This window comes from Wyeomyia smithii, chromosome 2 (genome assembly GCF_029784165.1).
Source record: "Wyeomyia smithii strain HCP4-BCI-WySm-NY-G18 chromosome 2, ASM2978416v1, whole genome shotgun sequence".
Lineage (NCBI taxonomy): Eukaryota > Metazoa > Arthropoda > Insecta > Diptera > Culicidae > Wyeomyia > Wyeomyia smithii.
In genome coordinates this window covers 272,455,442-272,467,700 of record NC_073695.1, presented here as the reverse complement: position 1 = coordinate 272,467,700, position 12,259 = coordinate 272,455,442, and the positions used below count along the sequence as shown (strand labels likewise).

The 12,259-nt window shown below is 40.6% G+C and overlaps 1 protein-coding gene across 1 annotated transcript in view; it reads left to right on the top strand.

Moving 5' to 3' along the window:
• LOC129720614 (uncharacterized) overlaps positions 1–11,535 on the top strand; it is a 34,343-nt gene extending 22,808 nt beyond the window's left edge. The window contains exons 4-8 of the mRNA XM_055672102.1: positions 9,150–9,189; positions 9,254–10,377; positions 10,437–10,920; positions 10,976–11,113; positions 11,171–11,535. Coding sequence (XP_055528077.1) covers positions 9,150–9,189; positions 9,254–10,377; positions 10,437–10,920; positions 10,976–11,113; positions 11,171–11,482 — 2,098 coding nt within the window. The 3' untranslated portion in view covers positions 11,483–11,535. The remainder of the gene's footprint in view (positions 1–9,149; positions 9,190–9,253; positions 10,378–10,436; positions 10,921–10,975; positions 11,114–11,170) is intronic.
• The last annotated feature ends 724 nt before the right edge of the window (positions 11,536–12,259 follow it).

Below are 12,259 nucleotides of genomic sequence, written 5' to 3'. Positions count from 1 at the left end.
GAATGAAAGTAAAAAGCAGGGGCGATACGTGGCCTTTGAACCTACCTGTTCAACTACCAATACTGAACATCGCATTTTGGGGAAGGATTCATAATCATGTCCGCGAAAAAAATCACAAGAAGGTTGTATGCAAAGCCACGACCGCAAGGTTGAAGTAGAATACTTTTACAAGAAAGATAACCTGGCTGCTTGCGTGTCAGTAATTTTTTCTAGTAAATAAACGTTGACCGTTCATTGGCAGTATTGTAATTTCTTTTTGTCTGATATTTTGAATGAAGTTCATTGAATATTTTTAAATTTTCTGCAAAAGAGAAGTTGAAGTGCTGCCGAATTGTAATATGCACATTTAATACGACATCATTAAACGGGAACGGAACAAAGGCTACGGTTATGCAGAACGCGAATGCCGGCGCGATGCGATTTGCCTTACCGTGGTGAAATGTACAGCTCTTTTTAAGGCGAAGTAGAGCTATACATTTCAACAGATTTCGTCTTGCCGAATCGCATCGCGCCGTTATTTGCGTTCTGCATGACCGTAGCCAAACACTAAGCGACGCAAACACGTAATAATAATCAGAGTATGCATGTAGATGAAGATAATTAACTTTGGATTATAGCGCAAAATGAGAAAATATTAACCCTTCAAATAATCATTTGTGTTCTTCAAATTTCAGTTGTTCAATTTAATATCCGATGAAATGTTTGTTTATTATCTGATGAAGCTTTTATATAGGCCAAATGATGCATTCCCAATTTACTAGGTCCATAACTCTGCCGACCGTGCTTGGGAAAGCGCGGTATAACGACCAATCAGAGGTCGAATTTTGTGTTTTGACAAGGCTTAAGAGTTTTCAATAGTACAATAGTTCGAATGATAAAATTGCAATTTTATGCATTTGGTAGGAATCTTAGAAGATTTTCTAATCGATTGCTGCAAAACCGAAGGAAATCCATCGAAAACTAACCGATTTATTAGCATTTGAATTTTTTCTCACTTTTTTCAGTTTTAGATTTTCATTCTACATCCCTATGTAGCCGAACTTCCTGAGAGAAGTATTCCAATTCAAAATTAAATCTTCATTAATTCATTTGTTGTCCTTATAAGGACAATTGTTCAATTTATCATAGGATGTAGTGTTTATCTTACATCTCTGTGTTACCTTGATAGTGAGGACTAAGGCGCACGGTCAACACAATGAGAAAGGTGTTTTCACATTGAAAACTAGACACGGCTTTACTGGAGGAAGTGTTGGCAAATGCATCTACCGCTAATACCACCGCTATCATACGAAAGCGCGTCGTTTCATGTGGGGAATATCAAGAACGAAAAATGACGCGCGTCTTAGCATAACCCGAACTGTTTCGCCGTGCTGCTCCCATTTACCATTACATCGGCCTCAGGGAAGTACCGGCTGCATCTGCATCTACCGCTGAGGCTGTCACTATACTGCTATTGGTACCAAAAGCTATTAACTCTTCAAATAAGTGTTTTATTTGCTCTCAAAAGAACAATTGTTCAATTCAAAATCGGATTTACGCAATCGCATCTCTGTAATATTACCGACAATAATATTCTTCTGAACAAACTGATACAACTTTCCCATTTGGCCTCTGCCATAATAGACGCGAAAAGCGACGCGAACCGATTCGCTCAGCTGTAGGTTAATGTACAGCCATCAGTAGAGGTGTACATTAACATACGGCCGAGCGAATCGGTTCGCGCCGCTTTTCGCGTCTACTATGGCATAGACCTTAGAGAAAGTTGCTGGCTGATGTATTCACTTCATGCAAGCCTGCTGCTGATGCTTCCCGCTACCACACTGAAACAGCATTTTAGTGAAGGGAGTGTCGTTGAATCAGCTGACCCTGCTACTATCGATGCTGATATACCCGCTGCAACAGCTACGCTATACGCTGGCCCAACTGCTGAGCACCTGCAACGCTATCCGTAGCCATGCCACAGTTGTGGCCGCTATCCGCTATCGATGGTACCCACCGCTCGCTCCCGCTGCTGCTAAGGGAGGACTGCTGTCGTCGCTGTTCAGAACTATTATGAGCGGCTTTGACTAAAACAGGCTCTTATATAGGGATGAAAATAGGAATGAATTATTTTACGTACGTGGTGGAATGATATAACTTGAAAAATATGTGTGACTTCATTCTGGTTCAGAGCGATCATTTGATAAGCTCCACCTCTTTTTTCAGTTTCTAAAGTTTTTCCTCAGTTTCGTAGCACGGATGTACAAAAATGATTTCTTGTGAACATTCTGTCGAGCCGGACCGATAGCACTCTCATTGAAGCAACAAAATAACATGTTTTGTGTCGTGTTGTGCAGCTTGGTTGAAGAAAATGTTCCCGTCCCCATGTCGCATGTAAGCAGATTATTGCGTTCAGTAGACAGTAGATAGTGTATCCAGCGAATAAACACCGATGGTGCTCTCACACACGCAACGGTTTTAACCCGTATCTTATTGCGGTTTGTAACATCAAGCGATTTCGTTTGCTCGCTGTTGCGTGTTGCATCATGTTGCAACTTGGCAGCTGGGAGACGACGAAATTCTGTTTATGCTGATTGATTGAATCGACTTCATATTAGCTCTGCATAGTCGAACTAACTGCTTTTGTGAATGCGTACTAACAGGGCAGTTAATTATTCAATGTCGGTTATGCTGATCGCGCTTTTGCGCTGCCCCTACAGTGGGGGGTTTACTAAATAAAGTGAAAATTAGACAACTACAACAGAATTTGATTGCATCCCGCACAGAATGTCTGCTTGTGTTGATGCCAGAAAATTATTAACCTTCAATTATTTTTTTATTTGCCTTGAAAAAAGCATGTTGCGGTTCAAAATCGGTTGCTAATTACAACCTTTGAGCTGCCCTAACATTGGGGGAATTAAGATACACGGACAACATGCTCTGTGGAAGCTATTTCACATTCAGTAAATTAGACGGGTGCGACAAATTTAAATTGCTAGGATGCAACACAGAATGCTTGCTTGCGTTGACAAAAATTATTAACTTTCAATGACTTGTTTATTTGCCTTCAAAAAGGCATTTTGATTTCTAAAATTGGATTTTCTGATGGCAATCTTCATGCTGCCCCAACACGGGGGGAATAATGGCTGTCTGGCGACACACGCTGAGAAAAACCGCGCTGCTCCTGAGACGTGGTAACCAACCACAGGGCTAGTGCTGCTGCTAAGGAAAGACGACTGCTGTTGTCGCTGTCTAGAACTATTATGAGCGGCTCCGGCTGAAACAGGCTCTTAAATAGGCCAAATAGCATGTTTTCAATTGCAAGGTATATGATTCTGTCGACCGTGCTTGGGAAGCAAGCATATAACGACCAATCAGAGGTCGAATTTTTCGTTTTGACAAGGCTTGACTATTTTCAATAGTACAATAGTGTGAATAATAAAATTACAATTATCTTATTTTGGGAAGAATCTTAGAAGATTTTCCAATCTATTGCTGCAAGAACGAAGGAAATCCATCGAATACTAACCGATTTATTAGCATTTGAAATTGGACATATTTTTCACTATTTTCGGTTTTAGATTTTCATTTCACATCCCTATGTAGCCGAACTTCTTGAGAGAAGTATTCTACTTCAAAAACGCAAGTTTTTCTCTTTGTAACTATTTCAAAGCAAACTAAAAACTAATAAAATATAAATATTAATTTGGATTTGAAATTCATATTTTGCCTGGCGTCCCCGTGTGCTATGCACAGGGTGCACCTATGGACGAGTCGCCCCTTGAAAAATCTCAAGATGCTTTTTCAAACTCACTTTAAAAATCACAGGAAGGTTGTATGCAAAGCCACGACCGCAAGGTTGAAGTAGAATACTTTTACAAGAAAGATAACCTGGCTGCTTGCATGTCAGTCATTTTTTCTAGTAAATAAATGTTGACCGTTCATTGGCAGTATTGTAATTTCTTTTTGTCTGATATTTTGAATGAAGTTCATTGGATATTTTTAAATTTTGTGCAAATGAGAAGTTGAAGTGCTGCCGAATTGTAATATGCACATTTAATACGACATCATTAAACGGGAACGGAACAAAGGTTACGGTTATGCAGAACGCGAATGCCGGCGCGATGCGATTCGCCTTACCGTGGTGAAATGTACAGCTCTTTTTAAGGCGAAGTAGAGCTATACATTTCAACAGATTTCGTCTTGCCGAATCGCATCGCGCCGTTATTTGCGTTTTGCATGACCGTAGCCAAACACTAAGCGACGCAAACACGTAATAATAGTCAGAGTATGCATGTAGATGAAGATAATTAACTTTGGATTAAAGCGCAAAACGAGAAAATATTAACTCTTCAAATAATCATTTGTGTTCTTCAAATTTCAGTTGTTCAATTTAATATCCAATGAAATGTTTGTTTTTTATCTGATGAAGCTCTTATATAGGCCAAATGATGCATTCCCAATTTACTAGGTCCATAACTCTGCCGACCGTGCTTGGGAAAGCGCGGTATAACGACCAATCAGAGGTCGAATTTTGTTTTGACAAGGCTTAAGAGTTTTCAATAGCACAATAGTTCGAATGATAAAATTGCAATTTCATGCATTTGGTAGGAATCTTAGAAGATTTTCTAATCGATTGCTGCAAAAACGAAGGAAATCCATCGAAAACTAACCGATTCATTAGCATTTGAAATTTTTCTCACTTTTTTCAGTTTTAGATTTTCATTTTACATCCCTATGTAGCCGAACTTCCTGAGAGAAGTATTCTAATTCAAAATTAAATCTTCATTTATTCATTTGTTGGACAATTGTTCAATTTATCATAGGATGTAGTGTTTATCTTACATCTCTGTGTTACCTTCATAGTGAGGACTAAGGCGCACGGTCAACACAATGAGAAAGGTGTTTTCACATTGAAAACTAGACACGGCTTTACTGGAGGAAGTGTTGGCAAATGCATCTACCGCTAATACCACCGCTATCATACGAAAGCGCGTCGTTTCATGTGGGGAATATCAACAACGAAAAATGACGCGCGTCTCAACATAACCCGAACTGTTTCGCCGTGCTGCTCCCATTTACCTTTACATCGGCCTCAGGGAAGTACCGGCTGCATCTGCATCTACCGCTGAGGCTGTCACTATACTGCTATTAGTACCAAAAGCTATTAACTCTTCAAATAAGTGTGTTATTTGTTCTCAAAAGAACAATTGTTCAATTCAAAATCGGGTTTACGCAAACGCATCTCTGTAATATTACCGACAGTAATATTCTTCTGAACAAAATGATACAACTCTCCCATTAGGCCTCTGCCATAATAGACGTGAAAAGCGCTCGGCTGTAGCCATCAGTAGAGCTGTACATTAACCTACGGCCGTGCGAATCGGTTCGCGCCGCTTTTCGCGTCTACTATGGCAGAGGCCTTAGAGAAAGTTGCTGGCTGATGTATTCACTTCATGCAAGCCTGCTGCTTCCGCTACCACACTGAAACAGCATTTTAGTGAAGGGAGTGTCGTTGCATCAGCTGACCCTGCTACTATCGATGCTGATATACCCGCTGCAACAGCTACGCTATGCATAGCCATGCCACAGTTGTGGCTGCTATACGCTGGCCCAACTGCTGAGCAACTGCAACGCTAATCGTAGCCATGCCACAGTTGTGGCCGCCATTGGTATCCGCTGTACCTGCATCTGCTGGCCCTGCTGCTATCGATGGTGAGATCCGCTGAAACTGCCACACTTATTCGCAGCCATGCCACAGTTGTGGCCGCTATCCGCTATCGATGGTACCCACTGCTCGCTCCCGCTGCTGCTAAGGGAGGACTGCTGTCGTCGCTGTTCAGAACTACTATGAGCGGCTTCGACTAAAACAGGCTCTTATACAGGGATGAAAATAGGAATGAATTATTTTACGTACGTGGTGGAATGATATAACTTGAAAAATATGTGTGACTTCATTCTGGTTCAGAGCGATCATTTGATAAGCTCCACCTCTTTTTTCAGTTTCTAAAGTTTTTCCTCAGTTTCGTTGCACGGATGCACAAAAATGATTTCTTGTGAACATTCTGTCGAGCCGGACCGATAGCACTCTCATTGAAGCAACAAAATAACATGTTTTGTGTCGTGTTGTGCAGCTTGGTTGAAGAAAATGTTCCCGTCCCCATGTCGCATGTAAGCAGATTATTGCGTTCAGTAGACAGTAGATAGTGTATCCAGCAAATAAACACCGATGGTGCTCTCACACACGCAACGGTTTTAACCCGTATCTTATTGCGGTTTGTAACATCAAGCGATTTCGTTTGCTCGCTGTTGCGTGTTGCATCATGTTGCAACTTGGCAGCTAGGAGACGACGAAATTCTGTTTATGCTGATTGATTGAATCGACTTCATATTAGCTCTGCATAGTCGAACTAACTGCTTTTGTGAATGCGTTCTAACAGGGCAGTTTATTGTTCAATGTCGGTTATGCTGATCGCAGCGTTTGCGCTGCCCCTACAGTGGGGAGTTTACTAAATAAAGTAAAAATTAGACAACTACAACAGAATTTGATTGCATCCCGCACAGAATGTCTGCTTGTGTTGATGCCAGAAAATTATTAACCTTAAATTATTTTTTTATTTGCCTTGAAAAAAAGCATGTTGCGGTTCAAAATCTGTTGATAATTACAACCTTTGAGCTGCCATAACATTGGGGGAATTAAGATACACGGACAACATGCACTGTGGAAGCTATTTCACATTCAGTAAATTAGACGGGTGCGACAAATTTAAATTGTTAGGATGCAACACAGAATGCTTGCTTGCGTTGACAAAAATTATTAACTTTCAATGACTTGTTTATTTACCTTAAAAAAGGCATTTTGATTTCCAAAATTGGATTTCCTGATGGCAATCTTCATGCTGCCCCAACACGGGGGGAATAATGGCTGTCTGGCGACACACGCTGAGAAAAACCGCGCTGCTCCTGAGACGTGGTGACCAACCACAGAGCTAGTGCTGCTGCTGAGAAGGACGACTGCTGTTGTCGCTGTCTAGAACTATTATGAGCGGCTCTGGCTGAAACAGGCTCTTATATAGGCCAAATAGCATGTTTTCAATTGCAAGGTATATGATCCTGTCGACCGTGCTTGGGAAGCAAGCATATAACGACCAATCAGAGGTCGAATTTTTCGTTTTGACAAGGCTTGACTATTTTCAATAGTACAATAGTGTGAATAATAAAATTACAATTATCTTTCTTTGGGAAGAATCTTGGAAGATTTTCCAATCTGTTGCTGCAAGAACGAAGGAAATCCATCGAATACTAACCGATTTATTAGCATTTGAAATTGGACATATTTTTCACTTTTTTCGGTTTTAGATTTTCATTTCACATCCCTATGTAGCCGAACTTCTTGAGAGAAGTATTCTACTTCAAAAAACCAAACACATATAATTGGTTTAAAATGTCAGGTTATACGGTTCGGCCAAAAATAAATCTCAGAATTTCTGATTCTGGGAACAAGATACTTTGGCTTCATTGAGGTTCGACTAAATTTTTAAATAAATCCATCCAAGCCATGTAGTTATCCCATAAACATGTCAAATACCGAATTACACCTCTTCTCCACATATAAGGAACAACGCCAATATAAAACCTCGAACCCGTCAATTTGGCAACGCTCTCCAGTCGAAAACAAACATGTAACCGAGCACCCCCGCCCCAAAATAATCCATAATGGTGATTTACATAAACATGCAGCCGTGTCGTGGTGGAGTGCACGCGCGAACCTTTTTCACCGTACCAACATCCATCCTACTTGCTTTTGCTGGATTGCGTAGAATTACTCTTCGCTGCCCGGACTATTTTCGGAATCGAAGCTCCAAAACAGAAGCAGCATGACGCTCGACGCCAGTGATCGACTGGGTGGCCGGGGAAGGAGACGACGTTAATTCCTACTCGCTCGGTTGCTTCCAATTTAGGTCAGCATCGAAAAAAAAACCCATACATATGTAGGGGCCTGCCACCCATGCACTTTGAAGGTCTTCTGTGTTGTGTTTTGATGGTGCAGCATAAAGTGAATATGAAAATGCTGCGGGGGGTTGCAACCTCTCGACTCCCGTGCAAATAGCGAAAGGGAAAGTAAATACGTTCCCGGTAGAACAATACTCGATATTAATCTTGCGGAATTGCACTCTTTTTTGTGAACGTTGTTTACCAGCTAGATAACGTTTCATTACCGCAATTGCCCCATCCACACGCAGCCTGGAACAGTATTTATTTATCAATTAAAAATACCCCGCTTCCAGGCGAACGGCGTAATCAGCCTCCTCGCAAAAAAAAAGAGAAAAAACAGCTCGTGTGTGATTTATTTGCAGCACCAGAACGTATTTGAGGCAATGAACTTGGACTTGAAATGTCGTCAATATCTGTGAGCAAAAAAAAAAACGTATACACCGCAGTGTACCAACACCAGCGCGAATTTTCGGTCATGATACTAAAATCTACTAGCAGAGCGGCAGTTAAGTGCGCGAAAAAAGTCACTACTGAGCTGGAACTTCCTCTAACGCTCGCTCGCACGAACACTAGTCTAGCTTCTAGTAGGCTAGGGCATCCGAACGACGATCGTGTGTGAAAACGCGGCGCGGTTCATCGCATTCGCGCGGGTGTCAGTCACATGCGCGCGTTGCACATGCGAATGTTGTTTACCCCCTGCCTGCCTCGCTCTTCACTTCCGTCGACGCCCGCGCTTGTCTTTCCGGTCACAACGGGCGAACGATGGCGGAAGGCGGGTAGCGGTGGCGATTTGTGCAATAATCGGTCGCCGGATGATGTTAGAAGGGGGTATTTATTTGTTGTGCCTGTTTTCCATCTCTTTCTCGTTCGCTAGTTTTTTTTCTTCTCTATCCTCATCGACTTGTCAGCAGGAGTGTTTACTTACGAGTTAGAAGGTTTACGATGCGATGCGCTTGGTCACTGAACTGGGCGATTACGTCACTGTGGCGAGGAGTGATCTAATAGGATAGAATTGTATTTATGGTCGGGGAAAATGCGTGTCGATGATAACTGTAACTTAGATTTAGCGTTATCGTTAAGAATATTTCTGTATCCGATGACTTCGAATAAATGATAATTTTTGTCTACATTCGATGTTTTGTAATGACTAAAACTGTATATTTTCCCTTTTTCAGTGTAACGAATCAAATCACGACGTACAATATGAATGATCATGTAAGTGTATGCCTGATATTATTTTAAGCTTTAAGTTCATGCTTTGATTCATTTTCCAATTTAGACCTCAAGCTTTCTCGAAACTTTTTTCGACTCAACTCCTCCGTCAAGTCCATCAAACTCTGTGTTTTCATTCGATTCATTCGATTCGAATCAAATGGACACAAGTGATCCTCTTGAATCTTCCAGTATTGAATCCCTAATTTCGTGTTCCACGGACACTGATATAATTAGTGAAGATGATTCTATGAACGACTCATTGGTTAGTGGTACTAGCATTACTAGTATTTTTAGTGATTGTGATAAAGAAATCAGTGAAACGGATTCTGATATTGTTCCAAACTCAAAGCCCTGTTGCTGTGATGGGAATTTTAAAGTGCCTGTACTCTCATTGGAGCCTTCACAAAACTTTTGTGTAACTAATAGGTCTGATGTTTCTCAACAAATAAACAATTTTAATGAATTGGGTACTAATTTACTGATAAATAAAGATTTATCGGTCACTGATATGCCAATCGACGGTGACGTAAAGTACTGGGATAAAATGTTAACATGCAACAGATTAATGAGCTATCCTGCAATTGACACTAAAACACAAAAAGAACCGACTCATTCTAGTTTACATGACGTTAACCAGAATAACAGTTCTGTTGCTAAGATTAAACTTGAAGAAAAAGTCGTTTGTGACGAAAATCAAAATAGTACAGAAATGATAGCCGTTGCTTTCGAAACTCCCGCCATTACATTTAAGACCAATTGCATCAGTGATCAAGATCAAAGAAATAATCAGAATCCCGCCGAAAATAATGCGGACAATCGTTGTACGGTGATAAATGATGTGACAACCAATTGTTCTGAACAAGAACCTTACTTAAACAATTTCGGTATTATTTTACCGACAGACTCAAAAGATGTTCTCCATAAACCGATTACTCATTGTGATGCAGTTTACGACTCTGAAATATACACTCAAAAAATTGTACAAAATCATTCTCGTTCAGTAATCCCACGTCTGGATTTTGAACATTTGAAGAAGCAAGCACCTCTATCAGAACGATCCAAAGAACTAATTTCATCAATAATAGCAGTATTGAAAAGACTTAAAAAGATGGAGTTAAAAGGAGACAAACTTTTTCTGAGAGTAAAATCAAAAGCAACCTGGGACGATTGTTTTTTTGAAAACGATATGTACGTAATTATTCCATTTAATTCTTTCATACTAACATGTTAATAAAAAACGATTGTAGTTTAACTCGAAAGCCCGAAGAAAATACAATGAAAACTATCCGCTTCGATAGTAAGCAGGGAAAGCATCGATTCAAGCTAGTGATGTTCTTGTTATCGGAAATCTTCAAACTTCTAGCAACACAATCTTCATGCACGAAGCGTGAACTCTACTATCGAGATCCCAACCTGACCGGCAATCAAACAAAGATGGAGGAAGGTCTTCGAGATGTTTGTTTTCTGTTGAATGCTGATCCTTGGGAACTGAACATATTTGCGTCTTCAAAAGGACTGGTGGCAGGGCCTCTACAATTTCGTTCAAGAAATGATGAAACAGTTGACTGTTTTAATTCCTTGGGAACTTTGATTCCTGGCGACGTACATGGATCGATGGAGATTAGTGTTAATGCCGATATGTTGCTTATAGTGGAGAAGGATACTGTTTTTCGACGGCTTTTAGACGATGGTATCCTGGTGCGGCTTTTGAAGAGAGTGGTGTTGATTACGGTAGGTGCTTCGTCGCCTCAGAAGATAATTCTAACTGGATTTTTTTTATCTTTAGAGTAAAGGATATCCGGATGTTGGAACTCGATTACTGTTGAAGAAAATCTGGAATTTATATCAGATGCCCATGTATGCGCTAGTGGACGCAGATCCTTATGGAATTGAAATCTACTGCGTTTACAAATTTGGTTCGCTGGTATGAATTGCTTAGTTATTTTTTTTCCTGCTCTAATTTTTTATTTCGATGTCTAAGGCACTTTCTCACCAATCGCATAGCTTGGCTGTTCCGACTATTCAGTGGCTTGGGGTTCGACCATCCCATATAACACTGTTGCAGCTAAAGAAGCTTCCTCTCACCGACCGTGACCGCGCAAGAACTACAGAGTTATTGAAACGTCCCTATATTGGACAACCGGGATGTGAGCTGGAAAGGGAGCTGAAGTTGTTACAGCAAGAAAATGGAAAAGCCGAAATCGAAAGCCTAGCTGACCTGTCAATAGATTATTTAGTTAGCACATATCTACCTAATCAACTTGCAATGTTTACTCAAGGACACAAAGATTGAGTATCACGCCAAGAAAGTTTTTTTACGTTCTACATATGACATACAGCTTAATGTGATATACTCATGTTTTTATTGTACAAATTCAAATTTACTCTAGAAAACTTCTGCGAAGTTGTATTTGATCAAATCATCTCCTTCATTCATACAAGAAATAATTTTATTGTGTTGTAATAAAATTCAAATTTCTGAATTTAAATTTATTCTTATACGAAAGATCTTTTACCAGTTTTTCAAATAAATTTCATCGCCTTAATACATGGTACGTTTGCCAATGTCTATTCCAGTTTCCGAAGCATGCAAACGAACAGTGCTGACACGATGGTCCTCATGCGAGACAGGTTGGTGCCGTAAAAACCGTAAAAATCATCAGTACCTACAATGTAAATTCGGACCGGAACAATCGGCATAGACCCAGGCAACGAAAACGGACTAACGATTGAACACTCGGATCATGGAACTGCAAGTCCCTTAATTTTTTTGGAAGTACCCGCATACTCTCCGACATACGTACACAGATGGTTATACCATCTACCAGAGCTGCGGCAACACACACGAGCTGGGCACAGCTTTTATTGTGATGGATGAAATGAGGGAAGCGCGTGATTGGGTGGCGGTCAATCGACAACAGAATGTGCAAGTTGAGGATTAGAGGCCGACTCTTCAACGTAAGTATAATTAACGCACTGCCCTCACCTAGAAAGTAACGACGAAGATAGAGACGCCTTTTACGCGCAGCTGGAGCGTGCATACGATAGCTGCCCAAAACATGACGTCAAA